The sequence below is a fragment of the Nannobrachium achirus genome (assembly GCF_963921795.1).
Source record: "Nannobrachium achirus genome assembly, chromosome: 18".
NCBI lineage: Eukaryota > Metazoa > Chordata > Actinopteri > Myctophiformes > Myctophidae > Nannobrachium > Nannobrachium achirus.
In genome coordinates, this window is record NC_137825.1 from 45,829,104 (window position 1) to 45,855,957 (window position 26,854).

The 26,854-nt window shown below is 44.2% G+C and overlaps 1 protein-coding gene across 2 annotated transcripts in view; it reads left to right on the top strand.

The window, feature by feature from the left end:
* Window positions 1-26,854, top strand: part of trrap (transformation/transcription domain-associated protein) — a 216,545-nt gene that overhangs the window by 151,566 nt on the left and 38,125 nt on the right. For both annotated transcript variants that reach the window (XM_080747821.1, XM_080747822.1), the window contains exons 59-64: window positions 60-206; window positions 3,757-3,857; window positions 6,814-7,015; window positions 15,220-15,381; window positions 23,944-24,034; window positions 25,679-25,884. In XM_080747821.1, coding sequence (XP_080603947.1) covers window positions 60-206; window positions 3,757-3,857; window positions 6,814-7,015; window positions 15,220-15,381; window positions 23,944-24,034; window positions 25,679-25,884 — 909 coding nt within the window. The remainder of the gene's footprint in view (window positions 1-59; window positions 207-3,756; window positions 3,858-6,813; window positions 7,016-15,219; window positions 15,382-23,943; window positions 24,035-25,678; window positions 25,885-26,854) is intronic.

Sequence of the window (26,854 nt, forward strand, 5' to 3'; positions counted from 1 at the left end):
ATTTGTCACACATCACAGTCGACTACAAAATTGTGTCCCCCCCCCCCCTCCTCCCCAAGGGTTTGGTTAACGTAGCCCTGGACATCCTGAGTCGAATCCACACCATCCCCACCGTGCCGATCGTCGACTGCTTCCAGAAGATCAGACAGCAGGTCAAATGTTACCTGCAGTTGGCTGGCGTCATGGGCAAGAACGAGTGCATGCAGGTAACTTTTATGTGGCATATACTGTAGCAGCCGTTAATCCATTTACCTTTTACGTTTTATTTATTCAATAAAATGGGCGGATTGGGAGGTTACTCACTGTCAGCCGTTAGCCGCAACTGACGTTAATATGAGAATAGGGATGGGACGATGTGAAAATTTCATATCACGATTATTGTGAGAAAAGAATTCGTGATTTGCAATATTATCACGATAATCTAAATCCGTTATCCTGGGGCAGAACATTTGCCAAAAAAATAGCAGATCTACAAGCCCACAACGCGTCGCAATGCGACACGTTGTGAGCTTGTAGATCAGCTGTTTTTTTGGAAAGAAAGACGTTATCAAGTATGTATATTATAAGTACCTTTTACCAATTCTAGAGGGTTTTAAGAGGTACCGGATATGCATCTCGGCAAATGATAGGTGAATTGGTCCCAGTGCATGACGGAGGACGATATCACGATACATTAAATCTCCACGATACGATTATCGTGAGTGTTTTTTATCACGATAAACGATGATATCGCTTATCGTCCCATCACTATATAAGAAAGGAGGGGAGTTGTTGGAGGGTCTCTGGGTGACTGTCAGTAGCTTTGAGCCTCATAAGAGAGTGTAACTCAGGAGCACTCTCTTAAGTCTGTGGAGCGCTCTGATTAACCCATTTAGGCCTAACCAGTGAAAAATAGCAGATATACAAGCTCACAGCGCGGCAAAGAGTGCCGCGCTGCGAGCTTGTAGATCTGCTATTTTTGAAAAAGTCGTGAAAATGCGTGCAAATCTTTGAATATATGTATTTTCAAAGCGAACGTTTGTAACTCAAATCTTGCTTCTGGGTGGTCCCTGGAACTAAATATTTTGAGATGGGGGGGGGTCCGTGGCCAAATACATATCATTTTGGGGGTCCTTGACATGAAAAAGTTTGAGAACCACTGACATAGCAGTCTCTCAAGAACAGACTAACTGAGCTCCAGTTAAGTGAAAAGGACCTTTTCTTTGACGATGGCTGGCCAGATTGCTGACATATAGAAACATAGGTTTTTCAAAAAATCTTAGAAGGATTCAAAAGACACTTATAGAATCGGGTCAAAATTCAAATTTTCACAATTTTTCAAAAATAGCAGATCTACAAGCTCGCAGCGCGGCACTCGGTGCCGCGCTGTGAGCTTGTATATCTGCTATTTTTCAATAGTTAAAGCATAAAATAATGATACACAATATAGTGTACCCGTTCTGAATGGGTTTTAACTCATATGCTGCTTTTTAACAATACCTTCGTACTCTTTAACTGCCATTCGTCTCCATAGACTTCCATGTAATTCATAGTGCAAGGATCATGCACACCCATGCCTAGATAATGCACCACGTGTGTCCACATTGCTCACAGCTTTCAAACAAAAAAATCCGAATGGAAATCCGTTCAGGCATTCATGAGATAGCAGCCATTATGTTTTATTACACTGTTGTGAGCTTGGAGGTCTGCTACCTGAGTTGTATGGGGGTTGTATGGGGGTTAAACAAGCAATTTCGCGATCGCTATCATGCCTACTAACGTTTTTGGGGTCCCAAAACATTTTTTTTTTTTTTCAAAATGGCGGAAATTCTCGGGTTCCTCGGGCGTGGCAGGGAGGGACATCGCGAAATTCTCGGGTTCCTCGGGTTTGGCAGGGTATGAGTTAATAGAGGCAGTCCAGCACACACCGCAAGTCATTAAAGTGCCAAGGAGATGCTTTTCTCTCTTCTTCTCGTCGTCTCTGTCCCTCTGTGTCTCTTCCTCCCTGTCTCACTGTCTTTCTCGCTTTTATCTGCAGTATTCTCTGGTTCTGTTGTCTCTTTCTCTCTCTTGTCTTTTCTCTTTGTTTGACCAGACATTTTTCTTTGCTCTTCTCTCTCATTCAACCTTTTCTCTTTTCTTTCCAACTCCCATTACTCCTCCACACATTGTTTGTCCCTATGGTACATAGCGTTGTTGTCGGGTGAAAAACGTGTATGTCCAAAACCGTTCGTTTTGCATTTATCATTTAAAAAAATGATTTAAACTAGTGAAAACAGCAGATGTGCGAGGCGTTGTGTGCTTGTAGATCTGCTGTTTTCACTACTTTTGTGCGACGGCCTTGATACGATGAAGCAGGGCTTTACTTTGCGAAAGAAGGTACGAATTTGAAACTTGGAGATACAAGGTTTCCACCCGACAACGACGATAGAGTAGCGGATATGAAATGCTGTTTCCTTTAGCTTCTGTTCTCACCTCCTAATGAACACCTTGCAGCTTCTTTATTTTGGCTGGACCAGCAGACCCGGCCCTACACCCGTGAATGTCACTGACTGACTGATGAAGTTACAGCATTGGTCAGATGCTTGGCATATTAATAAACTGCTCAATTGTCCCTCCAGGCTATAGGATGTAGTGAGTGCCGAACAAGTCTGGGGGCTCTGGCTAGTGAAGTTGCTGGTTGATTTTCTACCTGGAGCATGGACACCTTCACTTCCAATCCCAAGTTAATGAATGCAGCCTTTCAGATTAGCTGCGCTTGGATGTTCCGCTCGCGTTAGTAGAAAACATCCTAAAAAGAACCAATATTTTGCCTTTTCTTTATAATAGTATACAAAATAGCCTATAATATGTTCAATTAATTAAGACAATGTTTACTTCTGTTTTTATCTTATTTATATTACTGTATTGAGGTAGCAGCGCGTGGCCTGGCAAGTGCCAAGCGACTCAATTGATATCGAGGGCAATAAACTATGCCAATAAATAAATTGCTATTTGAGTGGGCCATTACAGACTATTTGGCCATGAAATCTCATTTAGAACCAGAGACATTTAGTAAGTCGTTTACATTATCGACAGCATACTAGCCTACTGTAACCCATTCTGAATTGAATCTAATGTGTTGGCTTTGGTTAGCCACATTCTTTCATTAACCTATTACATTATTCAGATTTATGATTAATTTAGATGAGCACTGTTATGTTAGGTTTACTACACATGATAGCTAGACCTTTTTTGACATGCACAAACAGTTTCATCTGAAACTAGAATATATTGTTCCTTTGAAACAATTGTGGGCTCGCTTCAAGCCACAAAACAATGGCTTTAAAAGTACAAAATTTCAAGATCGCAGGCAGTGCTCTCTTTGACGTTGCCCATGTAAAATAGTAATCAAACTACAATGCAGATAAGCAGTGTTATTACATGAACTTAACGGTATGGACAATTAAAAATATATAAAAATATAGCTGCAAGCAGCGATAAAGTAGCCAAGCCAGGAGAAAAGTAGGAAAGCAAAAAAGCAGCAAGGGAAAAAAACAGGAAACGCAAGAAAAGCGTGAAAAGAAATCTAAGAAAAACTATAAGCAGTGTTCTTCCGAGAACAGGTCTCCGGCAGGTCAGATTTTAGCCTCCTGGTGGTGCTATAATAGTTTTTTTTTTTTTTTTTTTTCAAATTGGAGGAACAGTGATTTGGCTATGAGGCATAAAACACAATGTTAAAATACTTTATTTGCCTGATCCTTTTCTCTTCCTGCCTGCGTGTGTGTGTGTGTCCAGGGTTTGGAGGTGATCGAGTCAACCAACCTGAAGTACTTCACCAAAGAGATGACTGCTGAGTTCTATGCTCTCAAGGGCATGTTCCTGGCTCAGATCAACAAGTATGTAACCCTGACTGTCTTGTCTGTCTGTCTGTCTGTCTGTCTGTCTGTCTGTCTGTCTGTCTGTCTGTCTGTCTGTCTGTCTGTCTGTCTGTCTGTCTGTCGGTCGTTGGTGTACCACAACCACAATTGGAACCACAATTGTCACCTTTGGGATGACTGAGGAGCTGCTACTCCTCTCTTGTCTAATTTCTTTGACTTCTTATTCCCGTGCGTGTCTCCTTTTTTTCTTCCTCTCTTTCCCTGCCCCCCTTTCACTCTACTCATTCTCTTCACTTACAGTATATCCCTTCTCTTTCTCGCCATCTCGCCTCGATGCTTTTGTCTCGTTCCTCTTCTCTCTCTGTCTTCTGTCCTCTTTGTCTCTCGCCGCTCCGTCTTCACCTCGTCCAACGTGTCGGAGGTCCTTCCCCCAGGGCGTGTGCCCTGTGTCCCGTCAGCTTGCAGCTCTAATCTTTCATTTGTGCTCGGTCAATTCAAAGCAAATCTACAGTACAAGCAACACATTGCAACGTGGTGCAGAACTATTTTCACTATTCCTCATATATATCCACGAGTTTCCATGCCCCATAGTGCATTGCGCAGACGCTGTACCGAGCTTCCGGCACCACCGCCGAGTGTGATTTACAAGCTCACAACAGGCTGCATCTGCGACGCGACGTGAGCTTGTATGTCTGCTGTTAAACCGGAAGTGTGGTCCAAATAATCTCCAGTAAACTCCCGCGGAAACAGGTGGATATATATATATAGAGTTCGAAGTATAGTTGCCGAAGTATAGTTGCCGGTGTCGTCAAAGTACATGCACATATATACACACACAGGCACTCTTAAATTCAGCTGCCCCAATTCCGCCCGCGCGCGTGCGTGCACCCATGTCCGTGCGCGGCCGCTTAACATGGCTTTGCCTCTCAGCTTTTCCTCCTCTTCATCATGACGGTGTCCTGTGGGGTGAAAGACAAATTGAGGACGGCGTATTAAACGTATATGCAGCTGAATAATTAACTGGAGGCAATTTGCAAGAATCTCCGGGATCAGCAGAACTCGCCTCTGCACCTCCGCAGGGTTGAAAGCAATCATTACCCCCCCCTCCCCCCAATCATGCCAGAGGAGAATTGGCAACATATTGGGGTTAGGGGTTGGAGCAACCCGTGTGTGTGTTTGTGTGAATGCATATATGTACGTATGCATTTTTTGGGTTTATGCGTGCAGGTGTTTGTGAGGGTGGATTCGGGGGGGATGATGTTTTGACAGTCAAGCTGGGCGTTCTGTGCGCGGAGCAGTTGCGGATGTGCTTAGGAAAGCGTCTGGATGATGGAGGCAACACCCATTAAACATTACTGGAGGGGGCCTCTCAACACTGACTCCCACAGCAATCAAGCTTCCTTTTTTTTCACCTCACGGCAAACAGGCTTTTTATAATAACACATTAAAGCTGATTGGCTTGGGAGACATTTTATAACTAAGTAAGGAAGCGGGGATGGAGGGTATTGACTTTTTGAATCACTCTCAAAGTGGAGGTCGTACTTTTACCCACTGTAGCTGAAACGGTGCTCCTTGATTGACAGGCCCCGCCATGTTTATTGACTACTGCGGGGATAAAAGATTCCTGGGGTGCACTTCACTTATTAATCAAAGCCCCAGGAGGGAAGTGGGAGGTAGAAATTATTCAAACGACATGCCAATGGGGGCTGTTAGGATCCTATATTCAGCGTGGTGAACCCCCCCCCCCCCCAAAAAAAAAGAGAAAACGGCTGATAAGATACTTTGCGTCAGCACAAACAGGTGCAGTCGAACTCCAGGGCATCCCGCCGTCACACTTCACCTGTCACGATCCTCCTGAATTGCGTATCGTAACGGCATTTCCAAATTTCACTGTCGAAAGTGTGAATTTTCTCAGGGGGTTTAAAATGGGTGCAGCATCCCAAGGATCTCGACTCTTAACTGGCTTCAAAATCTCCCTTTAACTGTAGGAAATTGCTGTTTAAATATAGATAAATATAGCCATTAGCCTTTTTTATTTTTATTTGCCTCAACGTGGCAAGCTGTCACCGCTCTAATGAACTTGGAAGATGCTAACCTGCAGTGCCAGCTACGCCGTGATGCTTTGATCTGAGAAATAGGTTCTCGGTTTATGACCCGCAGAACCGACAAACTCTGTGTGACTCTGTGCGACTTTAAATCAAGCTTTGTAAATGCATAAAGGAAAGCAAAAGGACTCGGAGACGAGATTAGGCCTGTCACAATTATTGCATAATCATCTAATCGCTAATTGCAATTATTTTGCATAATCGTCATAATCGTTTCCATGTGGAAAACATTTCAAACATTTTCCAGAATTTGCTTGAACATAAGCTTGTAGATTTGCTATTCCTGAAATCAATCATTTTTTTTTAAGTAAAACAAATATTAAATGTGTCAGTAATTTCTTTGCATGTTTAAGTTATTTGTCACATTTGCCCTGTACCAATTTGTGATTATGAAATTAGTTTTATGTTCCAATGTTCAATGCCAAAAACGCAATCAAATCATCATCGCAATTATTTGTGTGAAAATTTATCGTCAACTTAAAATTGTAATCGTGACGGCCCTAGACGAGAGCGCATGAAAAGTGTCCACTGCCCACCCAAAACACATATACACACACACACACACACACACACACACACACACACACACACACACACACTCTTCTCCTCTTCCTTTTTCCTTTGTTTTGAGGCAAGGTATGTTTTTTAGAACCTTAATGCATTGGTTCTCAAAGTGGGGTCCGGGTACCTCGGGGGTCCTTGAGGAAGTTTCAGGGGGTCCCCAGCTAAATGTCAGATAGTCAGGAACCAAATGGACCCTTACAGGTCTGTAACTCTGAGAGAGGACAAATGGAACCAAATGGACCCGTTAGGGTTAAATTAACATATAACATATAATATGTGTTAAAAAATTCATCCTGTTCTTCCAGGTCCGAGGAGGCCAACAAGGCGTTCTCGGCGGCGGTCCAGATGCACGACGTGCTGGTGAAGGCCTGGGCCATGTGGGGAGACTACCTGGAGAACATCTTCGTCAAGGACCGCCAGCTGCACCTGGGGGTCTCCGCCATCACCTGCTACCTCCACGCCTGCCGCCACCAGAATGAGAGCAAGTCCCGCAAGTACCTGGCCAAGGTGAGGTCATGGTCGAGAGAGAGAGAGAGTGTGCTTTTTAAGGCGCGTCTCCCTGCGCTTGTCTGCCTGGTTTAGAGGGCTAGTGTTAGACAAAATGGGATGAAACGCGTCTTTACGTGGCCAACATGTGTTGCGCGAGGGAGGGATTTGGTTTCGCTAAGACTTGCTTTTGGTTTGATAACGACAGATTTCTATGTTTATCTTTCGCTCATGCCGGTAAGGAAAAAAGCACTCTTTCTCCCCACATGTCTTAGTTTTAACTACATTGCGTTCTTCATCTTCTTCTAACCATGAATTCTGTAATTGTTTTCGTTGGGGAAAGGTGTTTCCGACTCTCAAAGTCCCCGGATGCGTTGTGAGGCGCATTGATTTGGGAAATGTGGCTCATTTTCATCACAACGCATCCGGGTATTTCACACAGACGACTATAGAGTTGTCCTATTTACCACTCTTTTAACAACCGTGTGCAACAGATTCACAAGACGATAAAATACAAAAAATGTTAAGTCTTTAGCAGTGCAGTACAGAATGAGTACTACAGGGTTTAAAAACACGAGCAGGGCATAGACCGCACATCCATTATGAAGCTTGTATAATTTGGTAAAGCAATAAAGTGTTCCAAAAAAATGCAAAAGAAATGAAATGACTAATACTATCAGGCAAAACCCACAAGTGCCGTGATCATCTGGGTCATAATGGTGAGAGCGTACTTTGTGTGGCTGTCTGGGGGCCTCACATCAAATGGAAGGTGCACATGGAGGAGCATAATAGATGATTGTTAGTTTATCTCCTCTCCACAGTTCCTGAGGGGCGGAAAAGGCGTAGAAGTAAACCGTTTTGGTGTTGTTTTATTTGGGAGAAAACCGCCTCGGCATCAGACACGTCCTCCACCTTCCACACAGTGTTGTTTTTGACAGCAAATTTTGATTTAGTTTTAGTCTTTTGCATAAAACGTAATTTAGTTTTAGTCATAATTTAGTCACCTGAAAAGTTGTAGTTTTAGTCTAATTTTAGGCGACTAAATCTACAGTTAATTTAGTCGACTAAAATGTATTTTGGCAGGCCTTGATGGCATCGTAATGACTGATTTTACACTTGGTTTGCGCGCTGTTAAATAGCCGATCTACAAGCTCACAACGCGTCGCGCTAGCTCACAACGCGTCGCAGCGCGATGCGTTGTGAGCTTGTAGATCTGCTATTTTCAGCACGCAACACCTGGGAGCAACCAAACATAAAATTACTTTCTTCTCCACTAGTCTCTCCCCACTAGTCCCTCCCTAACGTTTTAGTCTAGTTTTTATTTTGTTGACGAAATTGTCAATATATTTAGTCTTAGTTTTAGTCATCACAGCTTAGTTTTTATTTCGTTTTTATTTCGTTTTCGTCAGTGAAAAAAAACACAGTCGACAAACATTTTTCGTCATAGTTTTAGTCGACGAAATCAACACTGGTTCCCTCTATCGGTTCTTCTTCAAATCGGGTCACCATCGATTCTCTACCATCCTGACCTCCATCTCTCCCCCGTACATTATCGCTGTTGATGAGGAGCAAGGCTTCCTTCTCGTTTTCTCATTTCATTCCACCTCTTTGCCTGAGTTTGGAAGAAAGCGGGGAGTAGTGGACGTTTGATCGGTTCCCCTGCCCGACAGTTCGGTCAGTCTGGGGTCCAAAGGCTCTCTGCCTCCAAGGTTAACCCATTTAGGCCTGAACACGTTATGACGCAATATTTTATGCTTTAACTATTGAAAAATAGCAGATATACAAGCTCACAGCGCGGCACCGAGTGCCGCGCTGCGAGCTTGTAGATCTGCTATTTTTGAAAAATCGTGAAAATTTGAATTTCGACCCGATTCTATAAGTGTCTTTTGAATCCTTCTAAGATTTTGGGAAAAAACCTATGTTTCTATGGCCAGCCATCATCAAAGAAAAGGTCCTTTTCACTTAACTGGAGCTCAGTCAGTCTGTTCTTGAGAGACTACTATGTCAGTGGTGCTCAAACCTTTTCATGTGAAGGACCCCCAAAATGATATTTATCTGGCCACGGACCCCCATTTCAAAATATCTAGTTCCAGGGACCACCCAGAAGCAAAATTTGAGTTACAAACGTTCGCTTTGAAAATGCATATATTCAAAGATTTGCACACATTTTCACGACTTTTTCCAAAAATAGCAGATCTACAAGCTCGCAGCGCGGCACTCGGTGCCGCGCTGTGAGCTTGTATATCTGCTATTTTTCACTGGTTAAAGCATTCAATAATTCTAGGCCTAAATGGGTTAACAGACTAATGGCCTTCCCTGTCGCATCATACCTCAGCCCGGCGTTAGCCTTTTCTCTAACCTACCACGCCTACCATACACTACTGTACATGGACAAACTGTGTAGGTGTGTGCGTAGCTGCGTGCAAGTGATGTCTGCAGTGACTCGTTTCACTGACATTTTTAACCAATTTCACGACTAATCTAGATTGAAGGGAACAATCAGAAAGTACATTTTGATCTATAAGGCCAAATATTGTTGGAAAAAAGATTGTATATTAAGCCATTAAATAATGAGATCTAATTTCGAATGCAGCGGGAAAGTAGTGCATTTTGTGACCATGCATTATGCTCATGGTTCTCCTAAAACTAATTTTTATTCAGCCAAACGTTTTCATTTTCTGGCAACAATTAGGAAATTAATGTATTCCTCACGTGAAATAGAAAGTTAAATAGAAAGTTTCTGTCGGCATAATAATGACCAGCTTTACTTCTCTTCTCTCAGTAACATCCCTATCCTAGCTAAATTAGAAATGCTGCCTGCTTCAATTAAACGGTTCCCGGTGTAACATCACAAGCAGAAATTCAGCTGTTTCATCGTGAAAATCTGGTTGAGGTATACCAGTTTAAAATGCCATAATAACCCTTATTTTCCTTCAAAATCCCTACTGTTTTTGAAAATGGTCAGGATGTTCATGCAAGATTTTTTTTTATAAAGTGAAGGTATAATGTAAACCTTGCTCAAATATTTGGCTTCATTATTTAAGATGTGTCAATATGTAAAAAAATGAAAAAAGGTCAGATTCGTGTCTAAATTTTTCTCCAAACCTTTGTCTTTTTAATTAGACTAGAAGCCGTCTAGTCGGCGACCTGGCCAACTCGGAACAATGTAAATAGGGAATGAATGCCCCGCCCTTTAATGCAAACCCCATTATACCTGTTTTCATAGGACCCGTTTTGACCATCTGTCTGCCTATGTCCATTTATGCCCATATGTGGAAATATCTGTATCTGTCTGTCTGTCTGTCGGCGTCCATTTTATGTCCATATATGGAGATCACTGCAGTTATAGTTCTGGGTCCATTTTATGCCCATATATGGAGATATCTGTCTATCTGCGTCCATTTTATGCCCATATATGGAGTATCTGTCTGTGCCTCCAACTGTGTTGCAGACACAGTGCCGGTTCCCCCTTTAATGCAAACCTCATTATACCTGTTGTCATAGGACCCGTTTTGAACATCTGTTTGCCTGTGTCCATTTATGCCCATATATGGAGATATCTGTATCTGTCTGTCTGCGTCCATTTTATGCCCATATATGGAGATCTTTGACCATCTGTTTGCCTCTGTCCATTTATGTCCATATATGGAGATATCTGTATCTGTCTGTCTGCAATCCATTTTATGCCCATATATGGGGGCATTCATTTTATGCCCATATATGGAGAACGCGCGTGCCCGTGGGACGAACGGTTCTCGAGATACGCGGATTACATACATACATACACACTCACAGAGATTTTTTGTTGACTCATGTGGCGTACGTGATGTCAGAGCCTTTTATGAAGTGATGTCACAATGAGTCAGAGCTTTCGCCGATTTCCTCCGGAACAGCGTGATGTCAACAATCAACCCCGCATAAGGAGATTCCGAACGTTTCGCGCCGGTTCGGGAAAACCGCGCGTCGGGTCGGGTCGAGACCCGGCACTGCACTCCGTGCCGCGGAGGGGAACGCGCGTGCCGAATCTGAAGCCGGTGGGACGAACGGTTCTCGAGATACGCGGATTACAGACAGACACACAGACAGACAGACAGACAGACACGCAGAGACTTCTCGCATTTATAGATAGATAAGCCTCTTGAGTGTGGAACTGCTATTCATATTGACATTTTGGAATCAGACGATTACACCGGTCTGCCACGTGACCTTTCAGTGGCAGGAGGAAGGAGTCATTATTAACCCATTTAGGCCGAGAATTATTGAATGCTTTAACTATTGAAAAATAGCAGATATACAAGCTCACAGCGCGGCACCGAGTGCCGCGCTGCAAGCTTGTAGATCTGCTATTTTTTTTTCTTTGAAAATTTTGACCTGATTCTATAAGTGTCTTTTGAACTTTTTCATGTGAAGGATCCCCAAAATGATAACTGTATTTGGCCATGGACCCCCATCTCAAAATATTTAGTTCCAGGGACCCCCCCCCAGAAGCTAAATTTGAGTTACAAACGTTCGCTTTAAAAATACATATATTCAAAGACTTGCACACATTTTCACGACTTTTTCAAAAATAGCAGATCTACAAGCTTGCAGCGCGGCACTCGGTGCCGCGCTGTGAGCTTGTATATCTGCTATTTTTCACTGGTTAAAGCATTCAATAATTCTAGGCCTAAATGGATTTAAAAGGCCACAGAACTCCCTCGAACCGACGCTCTTTTCCCCAATCAAAGGGCGCCCGGAGAGCCAGACGCCAGTGGATTAATTCGGATGGCTTAATTACGAAGCTACCTCTGTTTGACCGTGTTGGATAACATCACCGCATGGTTCTCTGTGGTCCAGTGGCTTCCAAGTCGAGAGCACGTCATCAGTCTTTGTGACATTCAGCTCAGGAGGTAGAACCGGCCCGTCTGGGATGCCGGCGTGCCGGCTCCGTCCCCGGAACCGGCTCCTCCTGGCTGTGTTCCAAAGCAAGACAAGCAAAAGCACTAAACTGCTCCCGACGCACGGGTCGACGGCCTTGCATTGTTGCCTCCGCCGACACGCATTAGCATATCGTCGTTGTTGTTGGGTGGAAACCTTGTATGTCCAAAACCGTTCGTTTTGTATTTGTCATTATAAAAATGATTTAAACTTGTGAAAATAGACGATCTACAAGCACACAACGCCTCGCATCGCGAGGCGTTGTGTGCTTGTAGATCGTCTATTTTCACTAGTTTTGTGCGGCAGTCTTGTATGCTTTACTTTACGAAAATACGTACAAATTTGAAACTTGGAGATACGAGGTTTCTGCCCGACAGTGACGATGTAATGCGCAACGGTACGTCTGTGCCATTTGCAGCGTGTGTGTGTGCTGTGTAGAAGGGCGATTGTGAAGTACATTGTAAAGTGCTTTGAATGTTTGGAAAGACTCGGAACGGCGCTATATAAACGCAGTCCGTTTGCCATTTGCCACCGCCCCCACACTAACACTCTCGACGTTTGTCGTTCTGAAGTGGATGACTGTGAAGAGGACGGGGAGGGGAGGGATGGAAGCGGTGAGAGTGGAGAGGCGGTTTGGACGGGGATTTTCGGTTGCCCCTGGTAGCGTGCCACATGGCAAGCCAGGCTGGTTTGGCAGCGTGCGGTCCTGATGGATGGGAGGAGATGACCAGCGATTATCAGTAATTAACCCATTCAGAACGGGGTACACATTATGGTGTATCATTATTTTATGCTTTAACTACTGAACATAGCAGATATACAAGCTCACAGTGCCGCGCTGCGAGCTTGTAGATCTGTTATTTTTGAAAAAGTCGTGAAAATGTGTGCAAATCTTTGAATATATGACTTTTCAAAGCGAACGTTTGTAACTCAAATTTTGCTTCTGGGTGGTCCCTGGAACTAAATATGTTGAATGGGGGTCCGTTGCCAAATAAATGTCATTTTGGGGGTCCTTCACATGAAAAGGTTTGAGAACCACTGACATAGTAGTCTCTCAAGAACAGAACCACTGACATAGTAGTCTCTCAAGAACAGACTAACTAAGCTCCAGTTAAGTGAAAAGGACCTTTTCTTTGACGATGGCTGGCCAGATTGCCGACATAGAAACATAGGTTTTTCAAAAAAATCGTAGAAGGATTCAAAAGACACTTATAGAATCGGGTCAAAATTCAAATTTTCACGATTTTTCAAAAATAGCAGATCTACAAGCTCGCAGCGCGGCACTCGGTGCCGCGCTGTGAGCTTGTATATCTGCTATTTTTCAACAGTTAAAGCATGAAATAATGATACGCAATGATGTGTACCCGTTCTGAATAGGTTAAACACAAGCTGTGGAGCCCCGGTCAGCTGGCTCCGCGGAGCCAGAAGGGATCCGAGGAGAGGGGGTTAATGTCTCCATCATCACACGCTGACACCAGCGCTGTCACGGGCGTGGCGTTTTACGCCACGATTAATTGCCACGCAAATAATTGCCATTAACGATGTCATTGTGTTTTTGTTTCGCTGAACACGGGAGCATATGAATCGAAATTACAATTCAGTTTGGCTTTGAAGTTGCACAGGGCAGACGATAGACTTTTTTCAAGTGTTTTGAAACTATATGAACAATTCTCAACAAGGAATGATCAAGACGATATAATTGCGATTACCTCAAATAATTGCGATTAGACGATTATGTAACAATTGTGTCGGGCCTAACTGACACACCCAAACACTTAACCCATTGTGTTTTGGGGTTCACACGCACTTTAGATTCATGCGTGCACGCAAACACACATACTGTATTTGCTTGTAGATTTGTGTGTGCACACGGTCGGATGCTCATTCACATGGACAGTCGAAGCATTCACGGTCACACATGCAAGATTCACACACACGCACACTGGTGTCTGTACTTTATGCCTCCCCCACACACACTGTCATATCGTCACTGTCGAGCAGAAACCTTTTATCTCCAAGTTTCAAATTTGTACTTTTTCTCACCAAGTAAAGCCCTGCTTCATCATACAAGGCTGTTGCGCAAATGTAGTGAAAACAGCCGATCTACAAGCACACAACGCCTCGCACCGCGAGGCGTTGTGTGCTTGTAGATCTGCTGTTTTCACTAGTTTTGTTCATTTTTAAAATGATAAATACAAAACGAACGGTCTTGGACATACAAGGTTTCCACCCGACAACGACGATATGCTAGGGCGTGCATGTACGTGCGCGCGTGTTCGTGCTCTGCAGGGGAGGAGGGACGGGCTTCACACTGACTCAGCTTTGATCATGGCGAGGCGTGCCTAGTTGTTAATTCCTCCTCGCCCACCCCCTGCTGTGAAGAAGAACTGCAGGAAGCAGCCATTATCCAACTAATAACGAAGTCCGTGCCGCCCCCTGCTTCAGTGTAACTCCCATTACTGCACAACATTTAGAGCGTTATAGTAATGACGGTGTAATGATAGAATAAGCACAATGTCGGATCTTTCCACTTGTTTATTTCCCACCTCCTCTCGCCGTCGGTCCCTGCATCCATTGTCGTGGAATTCTGGATCAGTCATTAATCGACGAGGCAGTTAGGAGACCAGACATGGGGAGAAGTACAACCAGTACGATGCCTAAGGGCGAGGTTGCGCCATGTCTTGGCCATCTGGCCAAAGGGATTTGGTTCCCCTGGCATCACAGGGATCTCCATATAAGGCAATAAAGGGGATTTGGTTCCCATGACATCATAGGGATCTCCATATATCTCCATATACAGTATGGGCATAAAAGGGTTTTGGTTCCCCTGGCATCACAGGGATCTCCATTTATGGCAATAAAAGAGATTTGGTTCCCCTGACATCACAGGGATCTCCATATCTCCATATATGGGCATAAAAGGGATTTGGTTCCACTGGCATCACAGGGATCTCCATTTATGGCAATAAAACGCCTCGCAGGGCAAGGCGTTGAGAGCTAGTAGATCTGCTATTTTTGGCTAAAGTTCTCCTGGGAATAGGGAAGCGAGGGTTCAATTTGTTCATTTAAAAGAATGATCCTATCACACAAGGATTTGGTGGACCCCCTGTAGTAACTCTGAGGACCCCCTGGGGGTCCCGGACCCCCTGTTGAAGACCCCTGATTTAGACTCTTACGATTTATCAAACATCAGAATGTATTGTACTGTACAAATATTATCATTGCTGGTAATAAATATAAAGGTTATACATATGCAATCATATAATTTCTTCCTCACCGTCTGTCCGTTACTCTCCTCTCGTCGCCAGGTGCTGTGGCTGCTGAGCTTCGACGACAAGAACACGCTGGCCGACGCGGTGGACAAGTACTACATCGGAGTGCCTCCCATCCAGTGGCTGGCTTGGATCCCACAGCTGCTCACCTGCCTGGTGGGCTCTGAGGGCAAGCCGCTGCTCAACCTCATCAGCCAGGTGAGAGACACGTCCATATGTGTCCCAATCTCCCCAGGAGCCAGTCATTGCAATTTTTTTCATTTTCATTTCTTCATTTCATTTGAAAGCTGGGGATCATAGCTACAAAATGATATATTGGTTGTGGAGATTGACCCAACAGTTTTGAAGATATGGCTTATAGAATGATGCCATGCTGAAATAGTACTTTTGAGATATTCAAGTTTTAAATAAATTTCTAACCTGCAATGACCTGACTCCACCACATGGGGAGCAATCTTCAATTCAATCTTCAATTCAAAGAAGCTTTATTGGCATGAGAACACAAACGTTTACACAGTGGTGGAAAAAGTACCAACATTTTATAATAAAGTAAAGTATCAATTCTGCAATGTAGAAAAACTCTGTTACAAGTAAAAGTCCAGAATAAAAAATGTACTTGAGTAAAAGTACAAAAGTATTGGTATCCAAATGTACTTAAAGTACCAAAAGTAAAAGTACAAAATGTTTGAAAATAGCAGATCTACAAGCTCACAACGCGTCGCACCGCAATGCGTTGTGAGCTTGTAGATCGTCTATTTTCAAATAGCCTTGGTATAACATAGGGCTAAAGTGGTTTATGTATGTTTTAAACTTTAGTTATTGCTCTCTAAAAAGATAATGCCACAACAGCATCTCAAGCATTATTGGGCTAAATGTAAAGACGCTACAGTGCGCCAACCGTGAAGCAGTTTAACCAATTTGCTACATACGTCTACACAAACGGTCAGATTACAAAGATAAATTGCTTAGTGAAGGCTCACAGATGTCACCATAGGGTACGCTCCAGCAGAATGTCCCGTAATGATCGTATTATTTAATGAGGAGCATTTTAATCCGATCGGTCGTCGTTTCCTTAAAAAGGTATTAATGTATCTAAGTGCAGTACACCTCGCAACCGATGGGGTCGCATGGCTGAAAAACAACAGAAAATGGCATCTGATCGGATTAAAATGCAGTTTATTAAACAATACGAAAGATACGGGTAATTCTGCTTGAGCGTACCATACTGTGACATCTGTGAGACTTCAGTAAGCACGTTATCTTTGAAATATGAAGGTTTTTGTAGACGTACGTAGCAAATAGGATTAACTGCTCAACACGAGGTTGAAGTGAATGTATTACGTGTGCAACAGGGCTAACTGTGCTAAATGTAGCATAATCATGTTTGTGTAACTTCAGTCAGAAGGATTATTTGACCTGATAATAAAACACAATCTACAGGCTTAACCGCCTCGCGTTGTGAGCTTGTAGAAGAGAGCAACAATAGAGTTGGGTCACGTTTTATTTGTTTATAGCCTGCAGCTAGCGCTGCAGCTAGCGCTAGCTAACGCTAGCTAGCGTTAGCCGTTAGCCACTCATAGCCAGTCAACCAGAATAGTCTACTCTAAAGTCAACTTTCCGACGGCGAGTGAACGATTGCATTCCATCCATGTTTTCTTGGCTGTCAATTTATTGTCCAAAAAAACAAACACCCTGAACGTTAGAATTAGATAGTTTAGGACGACACTGATCTATTCAATGCTAAGCTAACTCAGTGACAAAGGAAGCTTCCGCACCGGAGCTTCACAGAAGACAAACGCATACGTCACAGACGCCTCCAGGCAGGAACGGATCATTTTCACCAGCGTAGAAGAAGAAACAGCGGAAGAACGGCGGAAGAATAATAAATAATAATACACAAAATCATACATTACGTGGTTAATAATTGTTCATTTGGAACACACGTGGCATTAAATTAATGGGATAAATACTGTGGGTTGCTTCGCTAAGTAATGGAGTCCCGATATTACCGCATTTGGCTACAAACGGCTAACAAAGGCTGGCTAGTTAGCATTTTAGCTAATATAAACTGGGAGGACTAACAGAATTATGTACCGATCTCTCACATTAATTAAAAAAAGTCTTATTTACATGCAGAGTTAAGCTCTGGCGTTTAAGTGAAATGTAGCCTAGATATTATGAGATGCTGTTGTGGCATTAAAAAAAAAAGAGCAAAAAAAAAAAAAAAATCATTTTGGCTACAGGGAATAATGACAGTCCCCGAGATGACTAGCTGCTGGGGGTGCTGGGACACATATACAGGCACGTGCACACATACTGTAGACATCAAAGGTTGCTTGAGCCCCTGCCCTTTTGTCCGTCTGTAAAAAGTGCCCTCTCCAGACCACGAATGCAGTTTTTAGTATGGTGAAAGAAAATGCTAACGCCCTCTTTCCATGCCATACCTGAAGGCAGCGTTCAAGAGAATTGCCTTGTCCAAACTCTCCTGAACTTGGATGTGGCATCTTATGTTGAATGACGTGCCCTCTCTGTGTAGAAATCCATGCTGTTACGCCACATCTCCAGTATTCACTTGATTATGCTTAGTTCAGTGTGGTATCAAACAACGAAAATAGCCGTCCTCCAAGCTCACAACGCGTCGCGCTTGGAGGTCTGCTATTTTCGATATTTTCACCAAAAGGCCCTTTAACATTCTCTGCACGTCCCTGTCCATATACGTCCATATTGCCGCCGCTGTACTTCCACAAAACAGGGACATGCGAGTGAGCCAGTCGGCTAGGAGTTTGACTGCCTACTGATTTGTCACCGCTGTAAAACGACTCCAGACTCCCGTGTCCAATATCCACAGTAGAGATGTCTCTTTGGCTCTTGTTTATCAGCACCTAATCAATGGAAACCACTTTCAAATGGCTTTTAGAATCGAATTAAGTCTGATCGTTTTAGGATAGGCTCATGTTTGGCAAATGCCCACATTACCCCGCCCCCCACCTCCTCTGTAGTTCAAAGCCCATCTCCTCTCCCTTTCATTGTCCACTGTGAGTTGAACTCTTCCAGTTCTCCGCTCGTCTCTCCAAACATCTGCTACCCCCATGTTTTCCCCTCTCCCATTAGTCTTTGACATGTTTGCTACTTTAATCATCCATCAGCGCTCATCGCTGTCAGACTAATCTAGATAAATGAACTGCATTCATGTCAAAGTGGTCTCTCTCCCCAGCATTACACTCACCAAATGAAGCATTCACATTCCCCTCTGCTGTCCCTTTATTTATTTGTATTTATTTCCTTTTGGGGTGGGGGTGGGGGGCCGCTTCTCCAGTCCCCTGCGAGATGCTTTTAGAAATGATGTGTGGAAGGGACTCATGATTATTAAGTTAATACGCAACGCAACCCACGCTGCATTTACAGATCTAATTAAGGCAAGGAGTAATTTTCTTTTGGTCTAATTGAGTTTTATTTCTGCACGATTAGGAGGAGAGCGAACCGCAAAGACGAGCATGCGGCGGCAAATACAGCTCCGGGAAACAGAACTTTGCACTTAGAGCGAATGAAAATGAACGTGCGGAGGAGAGGGGAAAGAACGCGTTATAAATAGGTGGTGGTAGAATAGACCAGGGGTTTTCAAAGTGGGTGACGGGTAGGGCTGTCTTCGACTCAGGATTTATCAAGTCGACTCGAGTCGTGGGGGTTAATCCGACGCGTCGACGAATCGTTTGTGTAAAAAAATAAAAAATAAAAAAAAAAAAAAGTTGTGCTTTAATGACTGGAGAGGAGGCGCGACCGCGACGCATTGATAGAGTACCGGTACAACAGCTGTTGTAAACCACTATGATTGGTGGATTCTCTGCTTTGAAAACTGCCTGGTTGTAATGATTTTATGCCTCTCCAAGGCTAAAGGAACAGGGCTAAAGCGCTAGCATGCTAACGATTTAGCCCTGTTCCCAGGAGGAAAAACAACACCAAAGTAGGCTAAAGGTAACAATAATGTAACATCACTGCGTCGATGCAGAGCGGCACACGGCTGCATCACAATGCAAGCAAATTGTCATAATCTAAAACTTTTTAAGAAGTCCTCTATCTACTCCACCGCAGTCCTCTGCCTTAGACCACCACCACAGAGCCACACTCAGCGAGTCAGCGGCAGTGAGTGAAAGTGAAAGCGCATCACACTGCTGCTTCTTGGTCAGCTTTAACAAGTAGAATAACAACAAGTCGACGCATTTCCTCTCAAAGCGGTTAACTTCAAAATAAGAGCACCTTGTTATATGATCAAGGCAACTTTCAAGTCACGTGAACTGGTTTTATTTTTAAGTCTAGTTGCAAGCAGTAGGAAGTATGGACTAAATAGGAAGAACATGACAGTCCAGCGCTCTCATACCGCACCGGTGTGATAAAAAATTATATATTTTTGACGGCTCGACTCAAACAATTGGCGTCGATTCGGGGGCTTAAAACGACGCGTCGAATTTTTGAAGACACCCCTAGTGACGGGGCACCCTGGGGTGCCGCGACGGCAGTCCAGGGGTGCCGCTAGATAATTTGATCATTTTTGGAATTTATTTAGACACTTAAAAAAATATTTAGTATCACTTAAAACTTGAAGAACAAGTTATTTTCAGTCAGTTCTAACCAACATGGCTATTATCTCAACGTTTTCCTCGCAACATAATCGCTAAAATATGCTTTAAATATAAGGTGCTGGGAGTGAAAATTATGAATATAATTTAGGGGTGCCTCGGACGAAAAAAATATTTATAGGGGTGCCCTGAACCAAAAAAGTTTGGGAGCCTCTGGAATAGACGAGCAATTCCACGCTAGTGAGGCGTTTTTTTTGTATATCAAAAACTTTATTTGCCAGTTTATTATCAGATTGCACTAGCTGTCAAGAGGTTTAGAAGCTTAAAAATAGAACTGGAGCAGCGACGTTATATTTGGTGTCAGTGAGTTGGCGACATACTCAGAGCAGATAAAGGTTGAGTGTCTTGCTCAAGGACACTGCGACAGGACGCCTGGCCACTGAGCCGTCACGCATTGGCTATAAACTGGTATTAATTTAAACCTGTGACCTCGCTGTTAAAGAATGGCTCTCTGACTGCAAAGCCGCCCATAAATGAATACATGCAAACTAGTGGCCGGAGGCATCCGCAGGGCTGTCACGATAATTGTCACTCGAATAATTGCGGTTAACGATTTAATTGTGTTTTTGTCGTCGACAATTACATTTCTGTTTGGCTTTTAGGCTTTGAAGTTGCACACGGCAGATATGACACATAACTTAAATATACAAAGAAATTACTGACATATTTGACAACTTTATACTTAAAAAAGAACATTGATAGTGGAAATAGCCGATCTACAAGCTCACTGCGACGCGTTGTGAGCTTGTAGATCTGCTATTTCCACAATTTTTTACTTTAAAAAAACAATATATGAAAATGTTTCAACATGGAAACGATTATGACCATTATGAAAAATAATCAAATAATTGCGATTAGACGATTATGTAATAATTGTGACAGCCCTAGGCATCTGCTTCCTGGAAAACTGACCCTCCACCTCAACTATTTTTTCCCCTTTTTTCCACTTTGCCTTTACAGTCCTTTTATATGCAAAAGCACCTTTTAAATGCACGATGGGCTTTATGTCTTCCTGGCCCCCGTCACTAAATTATTTAGAGATTCCGCATGACGGCGGCACAATGTTTAAAAAACGCTGATTGAAATATTGATGAAGGTGAGGAGAGAGCAGTGCCGTGGTGGGGACGGTGGTTGCGGGCGGATGAATCAGACGTTAACTGAGAATCTTAACACGCACCCTCTCCCCCTCCTCCTCCTCCTCCTGTCATCTCCTCTCCCCCTCCCCAACCCCTCAGTGCTCAGCCCAGCCCTGTGCCGAAATATGACATTTCTTATCTTCCCGTTAAAGCGTGGCGATCTCTGGCTCCGCTTGCTTCCGAACCTCTCTCCTTTCCACTCGTTCATCTTTAATGCTGTTGTTAAGCGCCACTTAGGGCCCAACTCCGCTGTACTCTTTAACCCTTACCACCTCGCTTCTCATTTCTCCAGTGAACTTCCGTTTTTTTTACACGTATAAATGTCTCCGAGGATGACGATGTCAGTTCATCGGTCGGACCGCCCCCAACCCTTAGACTCCCAAAAGCCATTACTCAAAAGCTGCCGGTTGGATTACCGTGGGATTCGCTGTGCACCTCCGTGGTCCACAGAGGATGGACCCTATTGATTTTGGTGACCCCACGGTCTTCCCTCTACCGCCCTCAGGCCAAAATATCCATTTGTGCACAGAATGACGGAAATACAATGGGTGGCTTGGAACGAAACTTACCCAAGAACATTCATGCTCCCTAGACCAGAGGTTCTCATCCTTTCCAGGCCGCAACCCCCAAAATAATCATTTTTTAACCCTGACGAGCACTAGGAGTTGAGGCATTACATTTAGCATAACACGCTTCTATTGTGAAAATAGCCAATCTACATGCTCACAACGCCTTACAACGCAAGGCATTGTGAGCATGTAGATTGGCTATTCACGCGGTTTGAAAACCGCATGAAGGCCCAAAGGCAAAGATGCATAGTTCTGCTCTTCCTTCCGATCGAGCCTTAATATCGTCGTTGTCGGGTGGAATCCTCGTATCTCCAGGTTTCAAATTTGTATGTTCTTTCGCAAAGCAAAGCCCTGCTTCATCGTACAAGGCCGTCGCACAAAAGTAGTGAAAACAGCCAATCTACAAGCACACAACGCCTCGCACCGCGAGGCGGTGTGTGCTTGTAGATCGGCTGTTTTCACTAGTCTAAATCATTTTTAAAATGCGAAACGAACGGTTTTGGACAAGGTTTTTACCCGACAACGACGATATCTTACCTCTCTGGACCCCACATGAAGTTGTGCTACCTCGTAAAGATCCCGAGTAACTCTGAGGAATGTACGGCGTATGAGCCAGGATGTGGAGGTATCCCTTTCTGCCCCGGGCCTGGAGGGGATCGGGTTAGCTTTCTAATGGCAGCCCAGGAAACTGCGCTATGACACCAGAGAGTACCTTGTGGTTTGGTTTTCTTTCAGTGAAGCAATCACATGACCCTTAAGCCGAGACTCAAGAGACTCACCTTCTGTCTCCCCCCCCCCCCCCCCCCCCCCATCTAGAACTGAAGCCCACCCACACCCTGGAACAGGTTTCACGCAAAAAAACAAAAACAAAGAGGCTGTGATGTATTGATGTCTGCTTCAAGACTGCGCTTGTTCAACATCAGTGCTGTGTTAAAAGAAAAACTGCAGATATGCATTTTTTTATTATAATTTTTTGCCTCACCAGCTGTGGAGAGACATGTTTCTCGTCTTTACCTTAAAAGACAACTTTGGTTCTATCGTTTAGCACATTTAGCGTGCTAAAATGTGTTGGCATGCGTACGCATTTGGGCATGTGTACAAGTGGCTAATGTCTTTAGACACAATAAGCCTGCAATTTCTTTATTGCTATTTACTGTAACCCCAGAAGTCACACGACGCGTTGTGAGCTTGTAGATCTGCTATTTTTTCGCACATGTTCCGCCCCAGGATAACGATTTTGGATTATCGCCATAATATCGTAAATCACAATTTATTTTGTCACAATAATCGTGACATGAAATGTTCATATCATCCCATCCCTAGTGTTGAGTTGTGTTCATCACCCTCAGCCACACATCACCGGCGACTCCTCCTTGTACAACCTCTGTCCGTGATTTGTCGCGCCGTGCCATCAAGTCGTGACAAGTTAGGTGTGGAATTATGATGATGACCGCGAAAAAAACGGGGATTTCTCTTTGCGTCTTTTTTTGTCACGAGAACCCATTACAGCTCTAAAGCATGCTGAGGTGTATTTTGGACGGCACCATCATACAGTATTTCCATATCCCTAGCTGACCTTGCAACCGTCTCCCATCACATGAGTGATGGGAGACAGTTTGATGAATGTGCCTCTCCTTAGCGCGGAATGAATGAATGGACTTTCCTCCCTGGACGATAGCCATCTGCTCAGTGAAAGGCGATGGTTTGGACAGCGCAGTCCTCCGCTGGAGTATTGCCACTCAAAAGTACGTCGTAAAGAATTAACCGGACGCTATGCGGAGCCCTGTCGTCTCCCGATGCGTCTTACCAGATACGGCGTCATCATTCAAGAGGCCCTGTCCAAACTGAATCGCATTTGGCACCGAACTGCATCCAAAGATTAGTACTCGGTGTGTTTCGATATTGCAGTTTTGGCAGTTTTTATTTATTTATTTTTGTTCTGAATTTGAAAGTGAAAACTTTTCGCGTCCTACCTTCTTCAACCAAAGGAACGCTGCCAGAGCTGTCACAGACTCCCGTCGGAAAAGGTCTGGAGGGCATTTTCATCATCAATCACATTTGGTTTTTGTATTGCAGCCATGACACTTCCCTAACTCCGCTGGCATTAGAGATGGGATGATAAGCGATATTATCGTTTATCGTGAAAAAATAACCGCTCACGATAATCGTATCGTGGAGATTTAATATATCGTGATATCGTCCTCCGCATACACACACACACACACACACACACACACACACACGCACACACACACGCACACTCACTCTCTATCTCCCTTCTACAATGCCTAAATTCCTCGCACTCCCGTCTCTCTCTCTTTCTCTCTCCTTCCCGATACCTCTTCATCGTCCCGCGGAGGGGGGTAGCAGCCGAGTCTTTTGAAATGTAATCTGTGCACCTCTCTCTCTTTTATCTGCAAGGTGGGACGAGTGTACCCGCAGGCCGTCTACTTCCCCATCCGCACGCTGTACCTGACCCTCAAGATTGAGCAGAGGGAGCGATACAAGAGCGGTGAGTAAACACGTCGGCTGCCCACCATCCACCGTTTCCCCTCTCAGCCAGGCTCGGAACATTAAGCCATTTAGGCTCGAATCTAGAATTATTGAATGCTTTAGGTGTTGAAAAAATACAGATATACAAGCTCACAGCGCGGCACCGAGTGCCGCGCTGCGAGCATGTAGATCTGCTATTTTTGAAAAATCTGTGAAAAATGTGTGCAAATCTTTGAATATCTCATTTTTAAAGTGAACATTTGTAACTTAAATGTTTGCTTCTGGGGGGGTCCCTGATACCAAATAATTTGAGACGGGGTGTCGGCGGCCAAATGCATATAATTCTAGGGGTCCTTGACATGAAAGAGTTTGAGAACCACTTGACGTAGAAACAGGTGTTTTCCTAAAAACCTTAGAAGGATTCAAAAGACACTTATAGAATCGGGTCAAAATTCTAATCTTTGGTGTGCCCGCTGGCCTAGTGGTCAAGGCGCATACCACATAATGGGCTATGATGCCTACTGGCGTCGCTGGTTCGATTCCCGATCCGGACGACCTTTGCCACATATCATTCCCCACCTCTCTCCCCATTTTTTGTCAGTGTACTATCCTATCAAATAAAGGCATAAAAAAATCTAAAAAAAAAATCGAATCTTCAAGATTTTTCAAAAATAGCAGATATACAAGCTCGCAGTGTGAGCTTGTATATCTGCTATTTTTCAATAGTTAAAGCATGCAATAATTCTAGGCCTAAATGCCTTAAAAGCAAGCCTCCCTCCCCCCAATCTCTTCCTCCTCCCTGAGTTATTCAAACACCAGGAGTGCATGAATGGGATGCGTGGAGGAGCTGCGCTTGGCCTGATGGTGTATTCATTATGCTCTGCATTGCTTTTGCTCTCAACAGCCCCCGGAGCTGTTGTGTTGTTGATACACTCCGCGCAAAAAAAAGAATCTCTTGAGCTTTGTTTGTGCTCTCTGGAAGTCTTTTGTGCTTCCCGTACTGTTTAAAATATGTGTTGCCTCCGCTTGTTTTGTCTTTTTGTTGTTTGGGTTATTTCCTCTTTTGCCGTTACTCTCTCTCTCACACCGTGACTTTTGTTCCCATCTCTTCCGCTATCTTTTCTTCCTCCACTCTCGCTCCCCTCCCCTCCCCTCATCTCCTCTCCCCTCCTCCATCCATCCACAGTGGTGTAAAGTAATTGTACCTAATTAATTGTACTAAGTAATTGTAGTAATTGTAAAAGTACAATTTTGAGGTATTTGTACTTTACGTATTTCCGATTTCCAATACTTTTACTTCTACTCCACTACATCTCAGATCCAAATATTGTGCTTTTACTACACCACATTTATTTGAAAACTTTAGCTACAGTACTAGTTACTTTGCAGATGTAAATGATGATATGGCCCTATTTCATACCTTGGCTATTTGAAAATAGCCGATCTACAAGCTCACAATGCAACGCGTTGTGAGCTTGTAGATCTGCTATTTTCAAACATTTTGTACTTGCCAATACTGTCGTACTTTTTTTTTCAAGTACATTTAGAATTCTGGACTTTAACTACTGTATTTCTACATTGCAGTATTGATACGTTTACTTAAGTAAAAGACGTGAGTACGTTTTCCACCACTGACCCTCCATCTCCTCCTCTCTCCCTCCAGACGCGTCGGGCCAGCAGCAGCCCAGCTCGGTGGGGGCCCAGCCCCACTCGGGGGCCTCGGACCCGGGCCCCATCCGGGCCACGGCCCCCATGTGGCGCTGCAGCCGCATCATGCACATGCAGCGAGAGCTGCACCCCACCCTGCTCTCCTCCCTGGAGGGCATCGTGGACCAGATGGTCTGGTTCAGAGAGAACTGGCATGAGGAGGTGAGCGCTGTGTGTGTGTGTGTGTGTGTGCGTTTGCGTGTGCGTGCGTGCAATTTCTGGGCCCTGGGTAGTGGGTACTTTAAGCTCACAGCGTGGCACCGAGTGCCGCGCTGCAAGCTTTTAGATCTGCTTTTTTTTTTTTTATCGTGAAAAATCTTTAAATATTTTTTGAAAAGCCTATGTTTCTATGCCATTGGTGCTCAAACTGTTTCATGTGAAGGACCCCCAAAATGATATGTATTTGGCCACGTACCCCCATCTCAAAATGTTTAGTTCCAGGGACCCCCCAGAAGCAAAATTTTCAAAAATGGCAGATCTAGTGCCGCGCTGTGAGCTTGTATATCTGCTATTGTTCAATAGTTAAAGTATAAAAATAATTAAGGTTCCTCCACCTTGGGCCCTAGTAACTCAGTCCCACTCCCGCTGTTTTTAGAATCAGGTCTAACGCCAAAGCTCCACTGCAGCCATTGGGTGTCGCGCCACAGAACGCAACGCAGTGTCGGCAGGGGAGCACACTTCATTGATTAATAAGGGAACATTCCCTGCGTTGACGATGAAGCGACGCCCGATGGCTGCAGTGGAGCTTTGGCCTAAGTGGGTTAAAGTAGCAGAGATTGCTGACTGTCTACAGTCTAACACCCATTCAGCCTGCAGGGTTTTCCCCACCACAAGCTAATTCAATGTAGGTGTCAACGAAGAGAGCCTGGCCAGACACGATCGTCCAAATGAAAGCTGGCGGTGCTGCAAAGTGTTTTAGCCACGTTGCGGTGCATTCATGCATGGTAGTTGCAGGTCCACCAGTGTGGGGGGAAAAAGGAAATGGAGAAGGAAAGAGAGAGAGAGAGAGGGAGGGAGAGAAGAGAAGAGAACAGAGACGTGATGGATGAGCAAAGTGCGCACATGGGTTTTAGGGCATGAGCGTGTGCAGGGGCATCAAAGCGGGGGGGGGGGGGGGGGAGTGGGACTGAGT